Below are 22,317 nucleotides of genomic sequence, written 5' to 3' on the forward strand. Positions count from 1 at the left end.
CCAATGACGAGATATTTACATTTAGGACGAAAATCTCGTCTAGTTCTGCCAAAGCGCTACAGAGATATTAAATTAATAATCAAAAGTATTTACAGACACGACAAATCAGAGGACAACTCCGTGTGGACAAGCTGAACGCGAATTAAATATGTGTCAACCTACGCTTGTACCGGAAGTGGTCATATCCATTGTCTCGAGCACTTCCTGTATCCCAACAACACAAGTCAGGGTAGTTTCCCGTTTATCGTTTGATCAATGCAGCAGTAGCGAGCAGTTGTGCGTTTCCGTCGTTATTTAGACCGTTGTATCATTTATGAGCGATAGATTATCAGCATGACGGCCAACAGCCGCTGTCCCACAGCGGAGCCTCCGGGTCTGGAGACCCAGCAACGGGAGATTGATTCCTTGCTGCGGCAGTGTGAGCTCCGCGCTGGGGACACTTGGTGAGTGTCCGCCTCTCCACAACTGCCAGGGCTAGCCGTTAGCATCCGTTAGCGTTACCTAATGTTTGCGTACTGTTCAGCCAAATTCAATCTGATTCGCCTGTGGGCCGTCGGTGGGAAGCGGACTGGTTTGTGAGGGATGTGAGCCACTGCTGGTTTGTGTCAAACCAGGAGGGATTTTAACCTGTCCGTTAGCCCACAAGCTAACATTAGCCTGTCGGGCTCGGAACTCCCGTCGATGGCTGCCACTTTTGCTTTCGTTACAAGTGGACTTTAGCTCACCTGAAACCTCCAAAATGCTGATTAATGTCTTTGGGCCTTTACGCACAATGGAGCGTCGGAGACATTTAAAGCCACATAATCGACGGCAAAACCACTTGATCAGCGAGACACAACACTTCTCGATTCTGTCAAATCATCTGATCTTAGATATAATTAGACATAAATGTGGCCATTGACACTGATATAGTCAGACACTTGCACCAGTCAGCAAGTGTCCTCTTCCAGTGTGTGACTCGCCGTCTGTGTCCCCCATCAGCTCCTGGCTCTTCGTGCATCTTCATGCATCTTCATGCATCGTCCACCAACAGTGGCGCTTTGCTCCCACCTTTTTCATCTGTTTGTGACCACAGTGATGAAGCTCAATCTTACACCAACCCTAACTAAGCCTAGTTAGCAAAGCGGCTCCGCACGCTGGTGAGCAACGGTGTGAAAGGAGGAACGGCTTCCTTTACCGCAGTTGTCTGTTAAACCAGGTTTCAGAACGGACTGAATCAAAGTGAAACTGCTTTAATGTTGTGGTGTGAGGCGCGATTATTGCCTCCGCCGCTGCTAACGTGTGTGTTGTACAGGTACATGGTGGAACGTCGCTGGTATGAACAATGGAAGGAGTTTGTGGAGACTGGAGACCAGAACTCGTCATCATTTCCAGGTCAAATTGACAACACAGAGCTGTTCGACGGTCAGTTGTTGTTGTTGTCTTTTTTTTAAAACAGTTTTTCTCGAGATGCTCAGAAAGAGACATTTAATCGCTTTCAACGTTGTTTGAAATAAAAAGGAAATGTAAATTAAGTCTCCTGTTCTTCCAGATCTGGACTCGTTCCACATTAAGGACCGTCTGGTGGAGAATGAAGACTTTATGTTGGTGCCAGCTGAGGCCTGGCACAAGCTGCTGTCCTGGTACGGGATGGTGGACGGACAACCGCCGCTGGAACGCAAGGTAACCCCCGGGAGGCGGAGGAGGGAAACCAGGTTTCCCCAGGCAGCACATTAATTCTGTGTGTGTGTGTGTGTGTGTGTGTGTGTGTTTCTCAGGTGGTGGACCTGCCCAGCACCGTGAAGGTGGAAATTTATCCCATTGAGCTCTTCCTCTGTCTCCATAGCAACATGGAGAATGTCGTCACCTTACAGTTCAGCCGAACTGACAACATCTGTGAGTGCGCCTGTGCTCTGCTGCGATGCTGTGAACTGCACAACCACTGTGGGCCTGTTTGTGTGTTTAGACACCATCCAGAGGGCCATGTGCGCGGCCTTTGCGGTGCCGGTGGGTTCTGAGTGTCGTTTGTGGATGAAGAGCTCAGATAGCAGCTGTGAGCGTCTCAGGAACATGCACATGAGCGTCCTGGACGCCTGTCTGAGCACAGGGATGGTAAGGACCTGTCTCACTGCGCCGCATCTTCTGTCTCGCTGATCCCAACATGTCTATGTGTGTGTTTGTGTGCACGTCAGACAGTCGTCATGGAAACAAGGAACGCAGATGGCACCTGGCCGAGCTCCAGGCCTCAGATCATGTAAGAACGCACCAGCGCTCTGCCTTCCTCCCACACTTTCCCACCTGCCCCTTTTGACCTTTGACCTTTTCACCCCTGCTCTCCTGTTTTCAACAATGTGGAAGAAGTTTGTGGAGGAGCAGCGCTTTATCAGACATGGTCACTTGTTATTACATGTCTATTACATGCTAGTCATTTGTTGATTTCTGTTTTTGAGGAGGAACTCCGTGGAGGAGCACGACTCGTATAGGGGACAGCCAGGAGTCTGTGGTCTCACCAACCTGGGCAACACCTGCTTCATGAACTCAGCACTACAGGTGAACGGCACACACCAGCGCGCACAGGCGTCGGACAATAACAGCCTTCTAACGTAAACACAGCTGTTTGTGTCCAACACGCCACCTTCACGTCCCAGTAACCTCCTGGCTCCTCCCACAGTGCCTGAGTAACACGCCCCCTCTGACCGAGTACTTCCTGCGGAACTCCTACCTGGACGAGCTCAACTTCACCAACCCTCTGGGGATGAAGGGAGAGATTGCTGAGGCCTACGCAGACGTTATCAAGCAGATGTGGTCTGGGCGCCATTACTCTGTAGTCCCACGCATCTTCAAGGTACGCCACGCTATGGCCACGCCCTCTCAGACTCACGAGGAGTGTGTGGAGATGGAGACAGAAAGATGGAACCAAAGATGGTCCATAGCACGAGTGTGGTGTTATGCTGCTTCTGCTCACACATGTGGGTCATAATAAGTGTGTGTGTGTGTGTGTGTGTGCGTGTGTGTGTGCGCGCGTGCAGACGAAGGTGGGTCACTTTGCGTCCCAGTTCCTGGGATACCAGCAGCACGATAGTCAGGAGCTGCTGTCCTTCCTGTTGGATGGGCTGCATGAAGACCTGAACCGAGTCAAAAACAAGGAGTACATCGAGCTGCGGGACGCAGACGGACGAGCGGACCAGGTGTGCAGGACGTCCCCTCCGGTTGGGGCCCCCTCTGCTGTCTGCTGACCCTTTCTTCCTCCTCTTTTCCTCGCAGGAAGTGGCCAAGGAGGCGTGGCGTAACCACCGGCGGAGGAACGACTCGGTCATCGTGGACACGTTTCACGGCCTCTTCAAGTCGACGCTCATCTGCCCAGAGTGTCAAAAAATCTCAGTGACCTTTGACCCCTTCTGCTACCTGAGCGTGCCGCTTCCTGTCAGTAAGGAGCGCATCATGGAGGTCTTCTTTGTCTCCCTGGACCCGCACGCCAAACCTGCACAGGTAACCTGCCTTTGCTGTCTGTGTAGGACGTGTGTACTACAGACGTGCTAATCTGGCCTTTGTGCACATGCGTGTCTGCAGCATCGGGTCGTGGTTCCTAAAGCCGGAAAGGTGTCCGACCTGTGTGCTGCTCTGGCAGAAATGACGGACGTTCCCCCGTCACAGGTGAGCTTCTTTACCTGGACTGGTCCAGAATATGAGGCCCAGTTCTGAAGCCATGACGTGTGTGGCTGATTCCAGATGGTGGTCGCTGATGTCTTCAACCATCGTTTCTACAAGATCTACACCAGTGACGAGTCCCTCAGCTGTATTCTGGACCGAGACGACATCTTTGTGTAAGAACGGCCGCCATTCGCGCCCTCCGCTGCTGGTTCAGCCCTGCCGCTGCGTGACGTGCTGTGTTTGTCTGCGAGTTCAGGTACGAGCTGAGCATGAGTGGGGAGCAGCAGGAGGAGCAGGTGCTGCTGGCGCTCTACCTCAGGGAACGCTCCCACTACCGGGACTACGGCTCCGGCAGCAGCTCCTACAGCACCACGCTGTTCGGACACCCGCTGCTGCTCAGCGTTCCCCGCAGCCGCTTCAGCCAGGAGGCTCTGTATGACCTGTTCCTGCAGAGGCTGGCGTGAGCAGAGCGCACACACACACACACTTCTGGGGAGATTTACCACAGGCCCCTTCAGGCTTGACCGATTGTTGTGGTTTGTAGACGTTACGTGCGCCCTCCTGACCCATCGGACCAGTTGGAGGAGGAGGAGGAGGAAGAGGAGCAGTACAGAAGTCAGTCCAACGGCATCAGCGACGGTAATGAAGAGCATGGATCCTCTTCCTTTGATGTTTGCTTGGTTGGCTTACATGACACCTTTTGTATATCAGTCTGAATAAGCTCCGCCTTGTGTTAGCGTGCATGTGAACATCAGCGTGTCGGGGCTTTGATGTTGTAGAACTACGCCACCCTTGTGGGGCGACCCTTCACTGGTCGGAGGGGTTGACTCCGCCTCTTCTTTGATGGTCAGCTTTTGTTTCAGGAGATGAGGAGCAGAAGGAGGAGGCCAAGGCTGGACCCTCCCACACACAGGCCCGCCACGCTGAGCTCAACCACACGCAACCCTCGCTGGACGGCAGCGACTCCGACACCCCCAACGGCTCACACAACCAGACCGAACCCGTCTGTCCTGCCGGCACTGACAGCGCCGACAGCACCAGCGACGTCAGTCCCGGCGGTCTTTCCCCTGCAGAACCTGGACCAGAACCGGCGGCACGACAGCCGCAGCAGCCCCGAGACGCCACAGAAGAAGAGCTAGAGGAAGAGAAGCTGGACGAGGCCTGTTCTCCCTGCTCACCAGCCAATGAGCAGCCAGCTAAGAGAAGGGCGCATCACAAGAGGAAGAAGAACCTGTTCACCATCCAGGCTGTCAACTCCAACGGTACCACTGAGAGAGGGATGGGGGAAGGGGGGAGCGCTGTGTCCTTCAGCTGTAGGTCCACACACACACACACACACACACACAGATCCTCACCTTTTCATGCTAAAGCTTGATGCTTCTGTGTGCAGCTCAGCCTTATGTGGCCATCGACTGGGACCCCGAAATGAAGAAGAGATTCTACAATGAAAATGAGGCTGAGGTGTGTGAGTGTGTGTGCTCGTGTGTGTGCGCATGTGTGCACATGCTTTAACATGTTCCCTCCATGTTGTTGCTGAGCAGAAATATGTGAAACACTCCAGTATGGACGTTCCTCTGCAGCAGACCACAGTTCAGCTGCAGGAGTGTATCGAGCTGTTCACCACTGTGGAGACACTGGAGGAGGAGAATCCATGGTAACACACACACACACACACACACACACACACACACACAACTGACTCACACGCGTGTGTTTGGGTGTGCAGGTACTGTCCTGTGTGTAAGAAGCATCAGTTGGCCACAAAGAAACTGGACCTGTGGTCCCTGCCAGAGGTTCTGATCATCCACCTCAAGAGGTTCTCCTACACCAAACTGACCAGAGAGAAGCTGGAGAGCGTCGTGGAGTTCCCCCTCAGGTGTGTGTGAAGGGAAGGGACCTTCAGGCTAACACACTTAAACCATGCTGCGCCTGCATCACAGTTGCATCCAAAGCTTGATTTGTTTGCTCATTCAAGCCAAGCTGCTATATTACACAGCTATTACACAGGTGCTTCGTCAGGTTTGACTCTTGGCGCTCAGCTTGACGTCAGTATTGTTGTTGCTGCTGTTGCAGGGACCTGGACTTCTCTGGCTTCCTGCTCAGGAAAACCGTGTCCAGCGAGGAGCCTCCCAGCTGTTATGACCTCATCGCCGTGTCTAACCACTATGGAGGACTGAGGGACGGACACTGTAGGACGCTTTGCTTTGTGTCATCACGAATGTGATGGGGTCACTTCTGATGATGTAACGGAGCCTCTGCATGTTTCTGTTCAGACACCAGCTACGCACGGCACAAGGACAACGGTCAGTGGTACTACTTTGATGACAGCAAGGTGACCTTCGCCGCCGAGGAGCAGATTGTGGTGAGGATTCATGTTTGATCCACATCAGAGGTTCAGAAGGACCACAGCAAGTCTGGAGTCACTGAGACACTCACCATGGAGTCCTCAGTGTCCTTATAACGGCACAGTCTGATCGGCTCTTGAGCCTCGGTCAGCCTGATCCCACCGTTATAATGTTGGCAATGTGTGTTATTAATGCTGGCGGTGTGTGTTATTAATGTTGGCGATGTTTGTTATTAATGTTGGTGGTGTGTGTTATTAATGTTGGTGGTGTGTGTTATTAATATTGGCGGTGTGTGTTATTATGTTGGCGGTGTGTGTTATTAATGTTGGCGGTGTGTGTTATTATGTTGGCGGTGTGTGTTATTAATGTTGGCGGTGTGTGTTATTAATGTTGGCGTGTGTGTTATTAATGTTGGCGGTGTTTGTTATTGATGTTGGCGGTGTTTGTTATTGATGTTGGCGGTGTGTCTTATTAATGTTGGCGGTGTGTGTTATTAATGTTGGCGGTGTGTGTTATTAATGTTGGCGGTGTGTGTTATTAATGTTGGCGTGTGTGTTATTAATGTTGGCGGTGTTTGTTATTAATGTTGGCGGTTGTGTGTTATTAATGTTGGCGGTGTGTGTGTTATTAATGTTGGCGGTGTGTGTTATTAATGTTGGTGGTGTTTGTTATTAATGTTGGCAATGTGTGTTATTAATGTTGGCGGTGTTTGTTATTAATGTTGGTGGTGTGTGTTATTAATGTTGGCGGTGTTTGTTATTAATGTTGGCAATGTGTGTTATTAATGTTGGCGGTGTTTGTTATTAATGTTGGTGGTGTTTGTTATTAATGTTGGCAATGTGTGTTATTAATGTTGGCGGTGTGTGTTATTAATGTTGGCGGTGTGTGTTATAAATGCTGGTCTGTAAATGTTGCCGGTGTCATATAAATGTAGCCGGTGCGTTATAAATGTAGCCGGTGTGTTATAAACGTAGCCGGTGTGTTATAAACGTAGCCGGTGTGTTGTAAAAGTAGCCGGTGTGTTAGAAACGTAGCCGGTGCGTTATAAACGCTGCTGGTGTGTTATAAACGCTGCTGGTGTGTTATAAAAGTAGCTGGTGCGTTATAAACGCTGCTGGTGTGTTATAAACGCTGCTGGTGCGTTATAAACGTAGCCGGTGCATTTTAAACGTAGCCGGTGTGTTTATAAACGTTGCTGGTGCGTTTTAAACGTAGCCGGTGTGTTTATAAACGTTGCTGGTGCGTTTTAACTGTAGCCGGTGTGTTTATAAACGTTGCTGGTGCGTTTTAAACGTAGCCGGTGTGTTTATAAACGTTGCTGGTGCGTTTTAACTGTAGCCGGTGTGTTTATAAACGTTGCTGGTGCGTTTTAACTGTAGCCGGTGTGTTTATAAACGTTGCTGGTGCGTTTTAAACGTAGCCGGTGTGTTTATAAACGTTGCTGGTGTGTTTTAAACGTAGCCGGTGTGTTTATAAATGTTGCTGGTGCGTTTTAAACGTAGCCGGTGTGTTTATAAACGTTGCTGGTGCATTTTAAACGTAGCCGGTGTGTTTATAAACGTTGCTGGTGCGTTTTAAACGTAGCCGGTGTGTTTATAAACGTTGCTGGTGCATTTTAAACGTAGCCGGTGTGTTTATAAACGTTGCTGGTGCGTTTTAACCGTAGCCGGTGTGTTATAAACGTTGCTGTGTGATTTTAAACGTAGCCGGTGTGTTTATAAACGTTGCTGGTGCGTTTTAACTGTAACGGTGTGTTTATAAACGTTGCCGGTGCGTTTTACGTTGTGGTGCGTTTTAAAGTAGCCGGTGTGTTTATAAACGTTGCTGGTGCGTTTTAGCCGTAGCCGGTGTGTTTATAAACGTTGCTGGTGCGTTTTAAACGTAGCCGGTGTGTTTATAAACGTTGCTGGTGCGTTTTAACCGTAGCCGGTGTGTTTATAAACGTTGCTGGTGCGTTTTAACCGTAGCCGGTGTGTTATAAACGTAGCCGGTGCGTTTTAACCGTAACCGGTGTGTTTATAAACGTTGCTGGTGCGTTTTAAACGTAGCCGGTGTGTTATAAACGTGCTGGTGCGGTTTTTTAACCGTAGCCGGTGTGTTATAAACGTTGCTGGTGTGTGTTTTAAACGTAGCCGGTGTGTTATAAACGTAGCCGGTGCGTTTTAAACGTAGCCGGTGTGTTTTAAACGTAGCTGGTGTGTTTATAAACGTTGCTGGTGCGTTTTAACCGTAGCCGGTGTGTTTATAAACGTTGCTGGTGCATTTTAAACGTAGCCGGTGTGTTTATAAACGTTGCTGGTGCATTTTAAACGTAGCCGGTGTGTTTATAAATGTTGCTGGTGCTTTATAAATGTAGCTGGTGTGTTATAAACGCTGCCGGTGTGTTTATAAACGCTGAGGGTGTGTTATAAACTCCGACTTTGTCTCTTTTGTCGTCCAGACCAGTGCAGCCTACGTGCTCTTCTACCAGCGTAAAGACAAGATCCGGAAGCCCACCTTGCCGACCCCCAACACAAGCTCCGCCCCCACAGCCCAGCTGGCCAATGACATCACCTCCTGCAGCGATGGGGGCACAGAAGCGGGTGTGGCGGCGTCTTACATCACCATGGAAACGGACTGAGCTCGTCTTCCTGTGGGTCAGGACGCGCCTGCTTCTTCCTCTCTGGTGGTCTGTCCTGGTTGGTGCCAACGCTGCCCCCTGCTGGTCAACGCGCGTCTCTGCTGGGCAGAAAACGCTGCCGTCCGTTTCCTTGTGCTTCTGTCAGTCACGTTGTCCCGTTTAAAACATCAGCTTGTGTTTTCATGAAGTTCTTCTCAGGGTGGCGACTCTTTCTTCCAGTTCTGCCTTGAAATTGACTCAAAGCTTCTCAGAGTTTCAAGGAAGAGGTTTATCAAACTACAGGAAATTGTCCCGACAGCTCAGACATTGACGGTGTCTTTGTTGGCTGAAGTCGAGGGCGTCCCAGCAGAACGCACTGGTCGTGTTTGGGAAGGGGGGTTGCCATGGTTACGGTGAAACACTGTTCACATCCACGATACTCAGGGTCCAGGATGATTGTGCTGCGTTGAGCGGTGTGACGCTAACAAAGGCGCTGGTTTGCGTCCTCAGCACATGAGGGTTTATGTCTGACCTCTGACCTTGCAGACATCACCTTATTTAGATTGTGAGGACAGGACAGGACAGGCAGCAAGAGCAGAGCAGGTGCTAACTTTAGCAACCATAGCCAAATATTCCAGGGGTTCCACCCTCAGGTCACCTTTGATGGAGCCCAGGGAACAGAGAGAAGATGACGAATCATCTTTGTTCTTTTCTGGTATTTATTGTTTAAATGAGTTCTGCTGGGACCACAGGTGCAGCTCAGCGATGCATATTTTCATATTTATAGATCTGTGGAGACAGAACGATGCAGGCACAACTTCTCTGTACAGTATTTTTGTATGATAAGAAATTTATCACCTTTCCTGGTGGGTTGGGGGGCTTCTCTTTTCTCTTATACCAGATTCAAATATTTTATTGTACCCAAATCTTTTGATATGAATTAAAGGATCATTATAAGTTTGCTGCTTCTCTCATTCTGAGAAACCACACAGACGCTTCACACACACACCCGAGGGGGAACCACGCAGACGCTTCACACACACCTGAGGGGGAACCACACAGATGCTCTCCAAACGGCTCTAATAGCCTTCAGCCAGGACAAACTGGCGTCTACTTGGAGAAGAAAAGCTCGTCCCTGTTCCTGGGGGGGGCGATGAAGAGCCGCTGGCTGCGATGCCTGGTCAGTTTGTGTGAGCAGCCTCAGCTGATCCAGGAACAGTTTGTCCTGCTGTCATCTCTTTATCCATCCCCCACTGGAGCGCCGGCCTGGGAAGATTCAGGTCCCACAACACTGGGGAACTTTTCTAAAGCTCTTAAACTGGAAGCTAAACTGTTGAAACCCCCCCATCCTATTCTGAGGCGGGAGCATTTATTTAGCCCCGCCCCCTGCTGCGCCAGCAGTGGCGGGAATCTCGAGTCACAACAAAGCCAATACTAAAAAAAAAAAAAATCAGTGCTGATCAGATGATTCTGTTAAGTGGAACTAAAGTTCTCAGCTTTAGAAAAGTTCCGCCGTGTTGAGAGGCGGTGGCGGCCCGATCCTGCTAGAACACGGTGGACTTGGCGTCCTGGCTGAAGAAGCCTCCAAAGTTGAGGTCTCTGGACATGAGCTCCTCCTCCACGTTCTCCAGCGCCCACTTATGTTCCACGATCTCCAGCGCCTCCCACTCGCTCTGGCACAGAGAAGCAGAGCGTGTGAGCACAGGAACCTTCAGCAGGTGAGGGGGTTCTGGAAGGGCTGCAGCTCACCTTGAAGGCCTTGTTGGGGTCAGGGGGCATCGCCATGGCAGCCCCGGTCATCTGCTCCTGCATGAGGCGCGACTGGTCAGCAGCTGCAACCAAAGGCTGGTTTAGGTCAAAACAAGCTAAAAAGGTCACAACTGAACGAGGCTTTGACAGGAAGTCGTGCACAGGGACGGGACCCACCGTTGTCCTGGCCCAGGATGAGGCTGTACATGCTCCTCAGGCCAAACACGTTCAGGAAGTACCAGGACGCCGAGCTCACCCTGCGTGTGCAACACAAACATGTCCGTTAAGCAGCAGGACGCAGGTCCAGGGGTCTCGTGCTGCGTACCAGGAGGCGTCCAGGGACAGCAGGTCGATCCCTCTCTGCAGCATCGGTTTGAACCTCAGCGTCAGAGGAAACGGCACCTTGGCTGCAGGATCAAAACAAGCGTGATCGGAGGAAGAAGCGGCGCCGCTGCAGCCGTCCAGCAGGTGGAGCGGCACCGCGCCAGAAGCTGCGTTCACAATCGGTCATTACGACTCACTGATGACGAATCCAGAGAAGGCCCAGTTAATCCATCCGCCAATCACGATCATGGGGAGCACGTTGGTCAGGTTGCCCTTCATCATGTCTGTCAGCATGCCAGAGTCTGGACACACACACACATACACACACACACTTCCTGATCAACAGCGTAACACCACACTCAACATATCGATGCTTCAAAACGTTTGGACAGCCAGCCTGACTCTTCAGGAGACGAACAGAGGGACACATGGACAGATGGACGTTGTCTTTCATCAGCTTAAATCCAAACTGTCCACAGCAACAGAAGACACACAAAACTCACCTGTCATGGGGTTCTTGGGGACGACCTTCCTCTTCACCTTCTTAAAGAAACCTGTTTCTGCGTTGTTGAAGTAGTGTTTCCTCATAGCAAATGACTGAACACACACACACACACACACACACATTACCACAATGATCCCAGGACAGCCTCTCGGCGGTGGATACCGGTGGCGTCCACTCACCTGTCGAGGGATGTACTTCCCGTTCTCTCGGAGGACGCGGCTGCGCATCAGCACCTGACTGAGGACAAACGGCGCCATTGGGTTAGTGACGTCACAGGAACCGAATCGGGACACGAAGCTGGGCGCAGGGTTCAAAGGTCACCTGTCAGAGACCTGCTCCAGGTCCACCTTTTTGTCGCTGTGCAGCAGCTGTGTCACGTAGTGGCGGATGATTCCCACGAAGAAGGTGATGAAGACGATGGGCAGGACCACCCACAGCCGAATGCTGGAGTCCAGCAGGAGCTCGGGGCCACTCATGTCCCCCTGTTCAACCTGCCACACAGACGGTACCGTTACCTGTCCGGCCCTGACAAGAGCCACAACCAAAGAGTGCTTGTCTTTCCACCAATAGAGTGAAACGAGATCGGGAATCACTAAAAATACAGGCTGGGAACAGCAGGAACAGCCCCCAGTTCTAAAGTATAACCTGTAACATCACCTGTATACTCGCTAACACCTTAGCACACCATTTTCAGACAGGTAAGAAACGAAGCACAACCCCCCACCTGGACCTTACCTGACTCAACCTCCAAGTGACACCGGAACAGCCTTAATTTATGGACGGCTACAGTTAGCATTAGCAGAAACTCGCTAGCTTCCTGCTACCAGACGTTTCTGTCAGCTTTAACTTTCACCAACACGTCGCTTTTGATATTTCTCTGTTTCACAAAATGTACCGCGCACTCAAAAATATAAAAACGACAGACGACTACAGAAGCACCGAAAAGGCTGCGTGAAACGACAACCACGTTAGGTTATTTAAAACAAGTAATCACTTCCGGTTTAAGCGGAAGCACGTGACCGGAAAACTACGGCAACATCTATCTATCTATCTATCTATCTATCTATCTATCTATCTATCTATCTATCTATCTATCTATCTATCTATCTATCTATCTATCTAAACATAATAAGCACATTTTTCTGTTCTCCAAACTTTCCAAATGTTGGTTTTGGTCAAGTCAAAACTGCTAACCATTGCTAGCAGCTGCTAGATCAAAGAGAAGAGATGGACTTGGGTCTCAAACCAAGTAAAGCAGCACACTTTTCTCCATCAACATCAACATTTTTTAATGTCTTTACAGCAATAAATATCTCCACTTTTTCCGTATCTGCAATTTCAAAAACAAAGTACAAGTAATATATATTTATATACACGGCTAAAATTTTCCATACATAAATTTTAAAATAATATCGTCTCTGTTGACACATATTGACACTGTACTCGTACAATTTTACAAGGACCAGTCAGTCAGTCGTTGCTCCACGTTATGAATAAGAAATCCATTTCCCTCCATCACAGGCATCTCTGCAGAACAGAAGGTCCACCTTCTGAAGCAGACCTGGTGTGATTTAGGTTTGAGTGTTCCCTGTTTCAGCCCTCAGACCAGATCTGCTTCCCCTGCAGGTCAAACCTGTTCCGTGGGACTCAACCCTCCTGCCGTCCTGTTAGTTCTCATAGTGAAGTTTATGTACATTCATGTTTATAATACAGCTTCATTCAGTGCAGATACTGTAATAAATACCACAAACCACATGCAAACATACTCGGGCAGAAAAAGGAATTCAAAGAAATCCTCTGAAAAAGCAGATTTTTGCATGTCACAGGTAAAGACTACGTCAAGTCCTTTTCTACAAATGTAAACAATGATTTGTAGCTGATTCGGTTCATTTAATCAGATTTGAAATCTTTCGAACAGAGCAGCAGCTTTGGTAACTGCAGAATAGAGGCTAAATTAAGTTTAAATGAGGTTTGTTGTCGGCAAATTAATTCAAGAATAAACATTAGAAGATCTGGGGATGGACGCTCGCTTGATGGACTGAAACTTTCTTGAAAACAGGCCTCTAAAACACTCAACACATTCTTCTGAAAATGAAACAAAATGTCCGGAAAAGTTGCCCTGGCATTTTACCCTCCACTTTACTTTTGACTTGGATGGTTGATTCTAGAAAATCTCTGGTTGAACCTCAGAGAAGTGAGAGCACGTCGCACCTCAAGTTGTGGGTTTGGGGACACATTCTGCCGATCATCTGAGAAATCGGGACTGTTTTACACAACTTCAGAAATCATTCTGTGGCGGCATCACTAAAAGCATCTATCACGTTTGAGACACCTTGATGTTAGTCACATAGAAGAGTTTTTCTTTTGTTGCATCCAGAAAAATAGAACCATTTTCGTGCATCTGTAAGTTTCTCAAAATGAGGAGAAAGAAATCATCACTCAAGCACAGAGCAGAGCAAAAAATGCCAAAAATACAAAACAGCCCAGCAGTACAATATGTTAGAAGCTTTTCACACAACAATATTGATAATAATATCAGAACGACACTCCAAACAGCCAACATGTTCTTCAGGTTCAAAACAACAGAGGACCCAGGCTGGGTCCCTGAGGAACACCATCAATGAAGTTGGCACCGTGCTGGTCTTTCGAGAAACATCTTAAAAAGAAAATGGACTTTTTCAAGGGAGGATCCTTTGATGTTTGCCCAAAGAACCTTTGGTGTTTAGAGTGTTTCGTAGTTTCAGGCAGTTCTGACTGTTAGAGATCAATGCTGTTGGCTCCTGTGGAGAACACACTGTACAGGTCATATCTACAGGTGGTGCATTCATCCATCACTGGCAAATTAAAAAATGTGCTGTCAATGTGAGCATTTAAATCAGTAGAGGAACAATCCACCAGTCAGATGCTGGTAGGGGGCTGGCTAATAGGACACGTCCACAGAAAACCAGTGAAAAAGTCAAGGTGGCTGCTGAGAAACCAGCCAGCCGGGGCTTCTTGCCCTGACATCCTCGTATCCGTCCAACAATAGAGACAAAACAGGGACACGCTTTAAATCAAGGTGCAAAAATAATATGTAAAAATCAGTCAGTTGGAGAGGAGACATTTCTGCACCGTCAGACGGGAGCAGGTCCTTCAAGGCCAGATAGGTCCAGAACCTCGGTGTCCTCAGGATGATGAGGAGACGATGGGCTCAGGAGATGCTGGGAAGATACAATCTACTGAGAAATGAGGACTCTTTTCTGTCATCTCTGCTGAACTGGGGTTGTGAGAGGATTTTCCTGTTTGAAGGCACCTTTCCTCTGTCTGATATATCAGGACACCTTTAACCACTTTCATCAAAGTCAGCAGGGACCTTTAAAGAAGCGAAGATACTGGACACCGGATTGATCCGTCATGGCTGTAAAGTCTGGCTGTAATGTCTGCTTGTAAAGTCTGACTGTAAAGTCTGGCTGTAATGTCTGGTTGGAAAGTCTGGCTGTAAAGTTTGGCTGTGTATTACCAGCGTCTGTTGACTTTAAACACATTAACTACAACCTACAGTTCATAAATCTTTGTTGTGGGTCTCTTAATTGATTGTGTTAAGTTTTTTCAGATTTCTCACTCTCTATCTTTAATAATGAATCAAAGATTTCTGAATAATCAGTACTGGACTCATCAAAACATTCCTTATTGTTTAAACCTAAACTGGGTCCTATTTTTGGGTTTGTTTGCCTATTTTGACAGTCTAATGTGAAATATTCTAATTTTGCCAACGTAAACACGCAGGCTCATCTCCATGTTGGACACTGTTTGGAACCTTTTGTCGGAATCTCTCTTTCTGGCAACAGGCTTATATACAAAACAGCTGAGTTATTCTGATGTGGGAAGGATTCAGGACTATCCCGCTAATTTCTCCCTTTTCCAGACTAAAAAAGGGAATTTACAAAATACAACAGTCATCCTAAACAACAACAACAACAACAACGTGATGTCATCTGTTAAAACCCTGTTATCCAAAAAAGGCCTTTTTCCCCCCCTTTTTTGCAAAACGGAAATATAAGTGATTTTTGCTTTGCGATGGCTTATTTAATGTTCTGGTTGTAGGTGTTCTTCATTAACCTAAACACAAAAGCACTTTTTATGGTCGTATAAATGCTGAGTCGGGGGCTTAATATTTCACAATATGACGTCCCTGCATGTAAGCTTTTAATTGTAGACACACGCTATGATTAGCTATAGCACAGCTCATGCACGCCTGTCTAAAACACAAACTGCACCGGATTAGAGCTAATCACCCCCCAGGAAAACTTCATGGCTTGTAATCTGTCAAAAACTGCAATGACAACACAGGTGCATTCTGGGGGAGAACACAAAGTGGTGCGAGACGACGAGGGCTATTTTTGGAATATAGTCACAGGACTTGATACACGCCACCAAACTGCAGTGTTAGCGCTAAAACATCAGGCAACACTCTGTTATCGTCCCCAAACACGGGGCGAATTTGGGGAGGTCGTCACCATGGTGACAGAGAGTCTTTTCACTTGCGGGGGAAGTGGATGTGAAAATAGCACAGGCTGAGTAATTTCCTCTTCCCCGCCCTTAGCACTCTCCTTCTTACCAGGCGTCCATTTTGATACACCTGCATCTGCCCCCCTCCTCCCCCTCCTCTCCTTCCTCCCCCTCTTTTTCTTCTCCTCCGGCTCCCTCTCACTACCACACCACTGGTTGTGGGGTTTCGGACCGCTGTCTTCAACTTCTGCCTCCTTACACAACTGTGCTGATCCGACTGATGGGCTTGGACTTGGGGCCTCCCCCTTGCCCTCCCCCTGCTGCTGGGTGCAGGGAGAGTGAGCCAGCTGAAGGGGGAGGCAAGGGGGAGTGTGGAGGAGGAGGTGGGATGGAGGAAAGGGGTGGATACTGGGGTCCGTAGGGCTGTGGAGGAGTCTGCGTGAGGAGGCGTGCTGATGGTGTCTGCGGGGGTGGGGTTGAGAATATGAAGTGGGTGGAGGGGGACGTTGAAGGAGAGGGACTGAGCGGGGAGTGTGTGTGTGCAGCGTGGTTGCGAGAGTGTATGTGAGTGTGAGGGTGGGGTGTCGAGTGCGAGATGGTCAGCGGGAGTTTGCCACCTCCACCCGGTCGTCCTACTGCATGTTGCGAGTGGTAGAGTCCTTGTGGAGTAGTGGGAGTGACGGGGGAGTGAGGTGACAGTGGTGGGGGTGTGATGAAGCCCATGTTGTAGCGAGGGTGCTGTGCTGCGCCATGTTGCATTCTCTGATGCTGCTGGGTAAGAGAGGGAGCGCAGCCGCTCGGGCCCTGACGTCCGGGTGCGGAGAACCTCTGTGTGAGAACATGGTGCTGCCCGGCGTTCTGCTGCACATGGTAGCGGTGATGATGATGGTAGGGTGGCGGTGGTGTCTGCTGCTGCTGCTGCTGCCCAGAAACACTGACTCCTCCTCCGGTACTGTTGCCGTGACAGTACTGGGCGTGCAAAACCTGGAGCTTGGATGGCACCCCTCCCGTACCTCCTCCCCCTCCAACCCCTCCCGAGTCTGACTGACCGAGGTTGGGCAATGGGGAGGGGCATGGGGAAGGGGAGGATGGGTGGACGATGGGAGGTGCGGGGGCGGGATAGTGGGGGGGTGATGATATCATAAGGGGACTCAGTGGACCCTGCGGAGTCGGCGATGTCATCATCAGGGGACCAGGAATCTTGCCTCTGCGGCTGCCAAAGAAGTTTCCCAGCCGGATGCCAGTTGGACTGACTCCGCCCACCATCCCTCCTCCTCCCCCAGCCCCTCCCCCGCTCAAGGGGGGGGAGGCGGTCCCCCCCCCTTGGTTGTGACAGAGCCCCGGCCCACCCCCCACCCCTGTACCGGGGCTCTGAGTAGGGCGGTGTGGCCGGTAAGCTGCTGGAGACGAAGGGATCATCATTGGAGTGTAAGGTAGGCCTCCGACCGGGAGGGGGCGCTGCTGGTGAGGTCGTGGACTGCTAATGATAGAGCCCTGAGAGGATGACAAGAAAATCAGAGAATGTGAATATTTGAGGTTTTCTGCACATTTCTAGGGGTTGTGGCTTTTTTTCAAAATGATCAATGGCCATGAGCCTTTTTACAAACTTTGATTTAACCTGCTCAAAGTCAGCCTGTGATTCGTTTCAGCCCACGCTAACAAATCGCTAAATGCAACATTCACACTTGCATGGACATGAGCTGGCGTCTTCCTGAGAGACATCTTTAAAGATCGCCCTAAATCTTCAAAGTGAAGGACAATTTGTTCCATTTGGTTTGAATCCAAAGTTAAAAATGACATCACGGGAGATTCAAATGTGGAACGATACAGATACCGTTGCTAGCAATGGGCTATCAAACGGCCGTCTTGTTTGATGGCTTACATGTAACATATACTATAAAACTGAACATTTTCCTGATCAGGAATATTCCTTTAGTGGCATTTGCTCCTGAACCATTTGGACATCCACACTACAACATGCAATGAATCCAAAACATGCAATGGAACAGCAACAACATGCTAGCAGCATACGTCCATATGTTCTCCTCAAACAGACTTACTTCAATGGTACTGTCCAACGAGCCCACACTGTTCCTACGACCTCGCTTCCCTGTTTTCCAATAACAACGAGTCACTGTTAAAAACTGCTCACAAAAAATGGAAATAATTTCTTTGGAAACACAATGTTTACAGAATGGGAGCAGTATGGAGACAAAACAAGGAAGAATTCAGGAAGTAGAGTGTTAGCTAACAGATATGTGAAGGTGTCAGAAATAAGCTAACTTTGTGTTTTTTACAATGCTAAGCTAGGTTACAAAGGCAGGAATACATGTAGATATGTATTAAAGTATAACCTAAAATTAATTAAATATTTGACATTTTACTTTCTAAAATCTTGTGTTATTGTATACGTGTGTCTTGGAGACATTTTACACACGGACGTTTTTCATTATTAAAGCATCTTTAACCCCTCTTGTGTGTAATTTGTGTTTCTTGCAGCTGTCCAGGAGGTGGAGACAGACAACCACAGCTACCAGTTGATGACTTGCATAAGATCCCATGTAAATCCAGTTTGGAGTATTGTAAAATACGGATTATTCTGCATCCGTGGAGCATCCGTCATGGTTCCTGACCTGTCTCTGAGAGGTCCCTCAGGGAGGAGCTGAGAGCTGTGCGCTTCAGACCATCCACCGAAGCGTAGGTGTCATCCAAACTTGGCCTACCCAGGGTGCCGTTCAGGACCTCGCCTTTTAGGGGCCCGGTATTGGAGCCCGATGCCCCCCCTGCACCGAGTCCCCCACCTGTAAACACGCTGGGACGCATCACCCCCTTCTGCTTCTCAAGCTCCGCTGGAGACGAAAAGACGAAAGCAGGAATTATTATGAGCATACTGCAACCGTGTCCTTGTTAGAAAAGAGGACTTACACTCCACCCGGTACTTCTCCATGTCCTGGACCTCTGCAACGCTCTCCCGAAGGTCAGAGGTGAAGCGTGCTCGGTCCTGCTGGCTCGGAGCCGTAAAGACAATCAGCACCTTGCTCTCACCTCCGGGATTAGCTGACGTCAGTCTGATACCGTGAGGATAGTCTAGGTGACACACAGTTACTTTAATGTCGTACTTTAATGCCCACAAGATGGCAGGAACATGAAGGAGGAGCAGAGAGGACATGAAGGTCATCAGTGACACACACACACACACACACACACACACATCACAGTGTCCACCACAGTGTCTACCACAGCGTCTACCACAGCGTCCACCACAGCATCTACCACAGTGTCCACCATAATGTCCACCACAGCATCTACCACAGCGTCTACCACAGCGTCCACCACAGCGTCCAACACAGTGTCCACCACAGCGTCTCCTAGTTTTCTTTTCCTCTTCTCCACGGAGCTCCAACTCTACTCTGAGCTCCCTTTGGCTCTTCTCCCAGAGTCTAGCCTTTATCCACTTCCTGCTTGTCCTTCTCAGGACAGTATGTCATTCACACCTTTACTGGTCAGAGAAGTAAATCTGATATTTTGGAGGGTTTGATTAAGCTAGTTGATCTTTTAACTCTGATTACATCTGTTTCTCAAGACATTAGAGAGATTAAAAAAGACAATCAAGGATAGCGTAGGTGAAAGCTCTCAGCCCTTGTTCACGTTGACACACCTGAGCTGGTGATTTTCTGTCTACAGAGTCTGCACACATGCTTCATGCACGGTTACTTTCAAAAATGAACATCTTCAGCACCCTTCTTTTAACAGGAGCTGAGACGGTTCTGACGGTGCCACCAACTCCAATCTGCTGCACAGAAGTGCCAGCTAATCCCTCTCAGCTGAGATGGAGGCCTGGAGACCATAAACGCCCCCACAGCTCTGGCTTCATCAGTATCACTGAAAAAGGAGTCACGTTGGAGCTGAAGCATCGTGTTTTCAGGGCGGACGCTCGTACATTTATGTGATACGATTCCACTGGTTCTTTGGTGTGCTTGGTGGAGGACAGATTACTCTTCTGCACACAGGGTTTGTCTCTAATCTGAGTAGAATTTGAACAATTTACTGTTATATTTTGCCAAGTGACTATTAACAGACTGTTGAGAACAATTCCAAGTGGGACAGAGTCTCCATTATTTGTCCAACATGTATTTTTAGGCCACATATTGAGAGTAAAATCTAGGAGTGATCTAGTGATGTTCCTCTTCTCTTCTCATCCTTCTCCTCCTCTACCCAGACGCCGGAGGGCGTCCCCATGTGAGACTGGTCCTGCTCAAGGTTTCTTACTGTTTTTCCTGCCAAAGCTGCTTGTTTGAGGGTCAGATCCTGGGTTTCTACAGAGACTCTGGAGACAATGTGGATGGCAGCAGAGGCCATAGAATTAGAGTTGACTTCTTTTGTCTCTTATCTGCATCACAGCACTGATGTGTGACCTGACATAGGGCATAACCTCCTGGAGTAGGTGTCCAGTAGGTGTGTTACCATGAAAACCTACTCAGGTCAATGTTTACAGTCTGGACTGGGCAAAATGGTCAAAGAAACTCATGATACAGAGTTTTTTCCACCAGAAGGTGAAAGTTCTCCTAAAGAGGAACGGGCCTACTGCCATGTGCAGATGTAATCCTGGCCCCTTCAGCCGGAGGCAGCGTGTGTCTGCTGACGGTGGCAGAAGAACAGAGACTAACCGAGGGCAACAAAATAAAATGAAACTGGAGACAGATGGAGGGAGCAGATGGTCCAGAAGAGGGAGGAATGGAGAGACTTACAGGTGTTCTGGAAGGTGTGGACCTGCATGTCCAGCAGAGGAAAGGATTGTCTGAAACTGTACGTCACTGAGGTCTTCTTCTTCTGGAAGATCTTTGTCACCTGAGGGAAGGAAGAGAAGGAGGGACAAATAAATAAACCCATTTTACCTTCATGTGTGAAACATTAAATTTGATGATCAATCAATCAATCAATCAATCAATCAATCAATCAATCAATCAATCAACCAACCAACCAACCAACCAACCAATCAATCAATCAATCTTTATTTGTATAGTGTCTTTTACAATCAGAATTGTTTCAAGGCGCTTTCCAGAATCAAAGGGCCTGACCCCAGACAAGCAACAGTGGCAAGGAAAAACTCCCCTTTAACAGGAAGAAACCTTGAGCAGGACCATGCTCATGTAGGGGGACCCTCCTGCTGATGTCTGGCTATGATAATAACTGGAACTGCAGAATTAGTAACAATAAGCTTTTTCAAAGAGGTAGGTTTTAAGCCTAATCTTAAAAGTAGAGATGGAGTCAGCCTCCCGTACCTGGACAGGGAGCTGATTCCATAGCAGGGTGGCCTGGTAGCTAAATGCTCGGCCCCCCTAGAAACTCTGGGGACCACAAGTAGACCAGCATTCTGAGAGCGGAGCGGTCTATTGGGCTGGTAAGGTATCACTAGGTCCTCCAGGTAGGATGGAGCTAGGCCTCTGAGGACCTTGTAGGTCAAAAGAAGGGTTTTAAAAATGATTCTAAATTTAACGGGCAGCCAATGAAGCGACGCCATTACAGGAGTTATGTGATCTCTTTTGTCAATACCTGTCAGAACTCTGGCTGCAGCATTTTGGATCAGCTGGAGGCTTCTTAAAGAGGAGTTTGGACACCCTGATAATAAAGAATTACAATAGTCCAGCCTGGAAGTAACAAATGCATGCACTAACTTTTCAGCATCATGGTGGGTCAGTAGTTTTCTAATCCTTGTGATGTTCCTCGGGTGAAAAAAGGCACTTCTAGAGACTAATTTAATGTATGAGTTGAAGGAGAGATTTTGATCAAAAGTTACTCCAAGCTTCCTCACAGAGAGACTAGATGTTAATGAGATACCATCTAGAGTGATCATATGATCTAATCTATCCCTGAGAGGTTCAGGACCAAACACCATGACCTCAGTTTTTCCTGAGTTAAGGAGGAGGAAATTTGAAGACATCCAGCTCTTTATGTCTTTAAGACAGGTCTGAAGCTTCACTAACTTCTCTGTCTCCTCTGGTTTCATGGATAGATAAAGATGAGTGTCATCAGCATAACAATGAAAATTTATCCCATGCTGCCAAATAATGTTCCCTAAGGGAAGCATGTACAAGGTGAAGAGGATTGGTCCAAGTACAGAACCTTGAGGAACTCCATGGCTAACCCTACTGTATGAAGAGGGAACGCCATGGACATGAGCAAACTGGTATCTATCAGATGAATATGATCTAAACCAGTCTAGTGCTGTCCCTTTAATCCCAATCACATGTTCCAGTCTCTGTAACAGGATGCTGTGATCAACTGTATCAAAAGCAGCACTGAGATCCAGCAGAACCAGCATAGAGACCAGTCCATGATCTGAAGCTATAAGAAGATCATTAGTAACTTTAAGAAGTGCTGTTTCTGTGCTGTGATGAGCTCTAAAGCCTGACTGAAACATCTCAAACAGGCTGTTTCTCTGCAGGTGCTCCAGTAACTTAGTCACCACCACCTTCTCAAGAATTTTAGAGATAAAAGGAAGGTTAGATATTGGCCTATAGTTTGCTAAGACATCAAGATCCAGTGATGTTTTTTTAAGCAACAGATTAATCACTGCCACCTTGTAGGACCGGGGTACATAACCTGTCACTAAAGAACAATTGATCTGGTCCAGGACAGAACTGCCTATCAATGGTAAAACATTCTTCAACAGGTGT

At 48.4% G+C, this 22,317-nt stretch overlaps 3 protein-coding genes across 6 annotated transcripts in view; 1 reads left to right on the forward strand and 2 right to left on the reverse strand.

The window, feature by feature from the left end:
- Positions 1-193: 193 nt before the first annotated feature.
- On the forward strand, positions 194-9,535 carry usp11 (ubiquitin specific peptidase 11). Of its 4 annotated transcripts, XM_057041334.1 has the most exons (22): positions 301-443; positions 982-1,139; positions 1,295-1,404; positions 1,532-1,662; positions 1,758-1,875; positions 1,946-2,091; positions 2,172-2,233; positions 2,430-2,529; positions 2,651-2,824; positions 3,009-3,167; positions 3,244-3,468; positions 3,550-3,633; positions 3,709-3,803; positions 3,887-4,090; positions 4,175-4,269; positions 4,482-4,943; positions 5,021-5,091; positions 5,172-5,284; positions 5,357-5,506; positions 5,704-5,819; positions 5,904-5,992; positions 8,416-9,535. In XM_057041334.1, the coding sequence occupies exons 3-22, from the start codon at positions 1,299-1,301 to the stop codon at positions 8,593-8,595; spliced, it is 2,880 nt and encodes a 959-aa protein (XP_056897314.1). In that variant the 5' UTR covers positions 301-443; positions 982-1,139; positions 1,295-1,298; the 3' UTR covers positions 8,596-9,535. The 4 variants fall into 4 exon arrangements, with proteins under 4 accessions (XP_056897310.1, XP_056897312.1, XP_056897311.1 ...); XM_057041330.1 differs by lacking the exon at positions 982-1,139 and having other exon boundaries at positions 194-443; XM_057041332.1 differs by lacking the exon at positions 982-1,139 and having other exon boundaries at positions 194-443; positions 4,494-4,943.
- zgc:86609 (ER membrane protein complex subunit 3-like) lies at positions 9,276-12,171 on the reverse strand. The gene is made up of 9 exons (XM_057041371.1): positions 11,888-12,171; positions 11,474-11,643; positions 11,332-11,389; positions 11,151-11,244; positions 10,845-10,949; positions 10,649-10,730; positions 10,501-10,580; positions 10,324-10,406; positions 9,276-10,247 (listed from the first exon to the last, which is right to left on the reverse strand). The coding sequence occupies exons 2-9, from the start codon at positions 11,626-11,628 to the stop codon at positions 10,119-10,121; spliced, it is 786 nt and encodes a 261-aa protein (XP_056897351.1). The 5' UTR covers positions 11,629-11,643; positions 11,888-12,171; the 3' UTR covers positions 9,276-10,118.
- A 244-nt stretch (positions 12,172-12,415) lies between these two features.
- Positions 12,416-22,317, reverse strand: part of LOC130530285 (IQ motif and SEC7 domain-containing protein 2-like) — a 59,286-nt gene continuing 49,384 nt past the window's right edge. Inside the window, exons 14-18 of the mRNA XM_057041317.1 lie at positions 20,389-20,488; positions 18,566-18,727; positions 18,274-18,489; positions 17,701-17,750; positions 12,416-17,134 (exon numbers count right to left, since the gene is read on the reverse strand). Coding sequence (XP_056897297.1) covers positions 15,896-17,134; positions 17,701-17,750; positions 18,274-18,489; positions 18,566-18,727; positions 20,389-20,488 — 1,767 coding nt within the window. The 3' untranslated portion in view covers positions 12,416-15,895. The remainder of the gene's footprint in view (positions 17,135-17,700; positions 17,751-18,273; positions 18,490-18,565; positions 18,728-20,388; positions 20,489-22,317) is intronic.

This window comes from Takifugu flavidus, chromosome 8 (genome assembly GCF_003711565.1).
Source record: "Takifugu flavidus isolate HTHZ2018 chromosome 8, ASM371156v2, whole genome shotgun sequence".
Classification (NCBI taxonomy): Eukaryota; Metazoa; Chordata; class Actinopteri; order Tetraodontiformes; family Tetraodontidae; genus Takifugu; species Takifugu flavidus.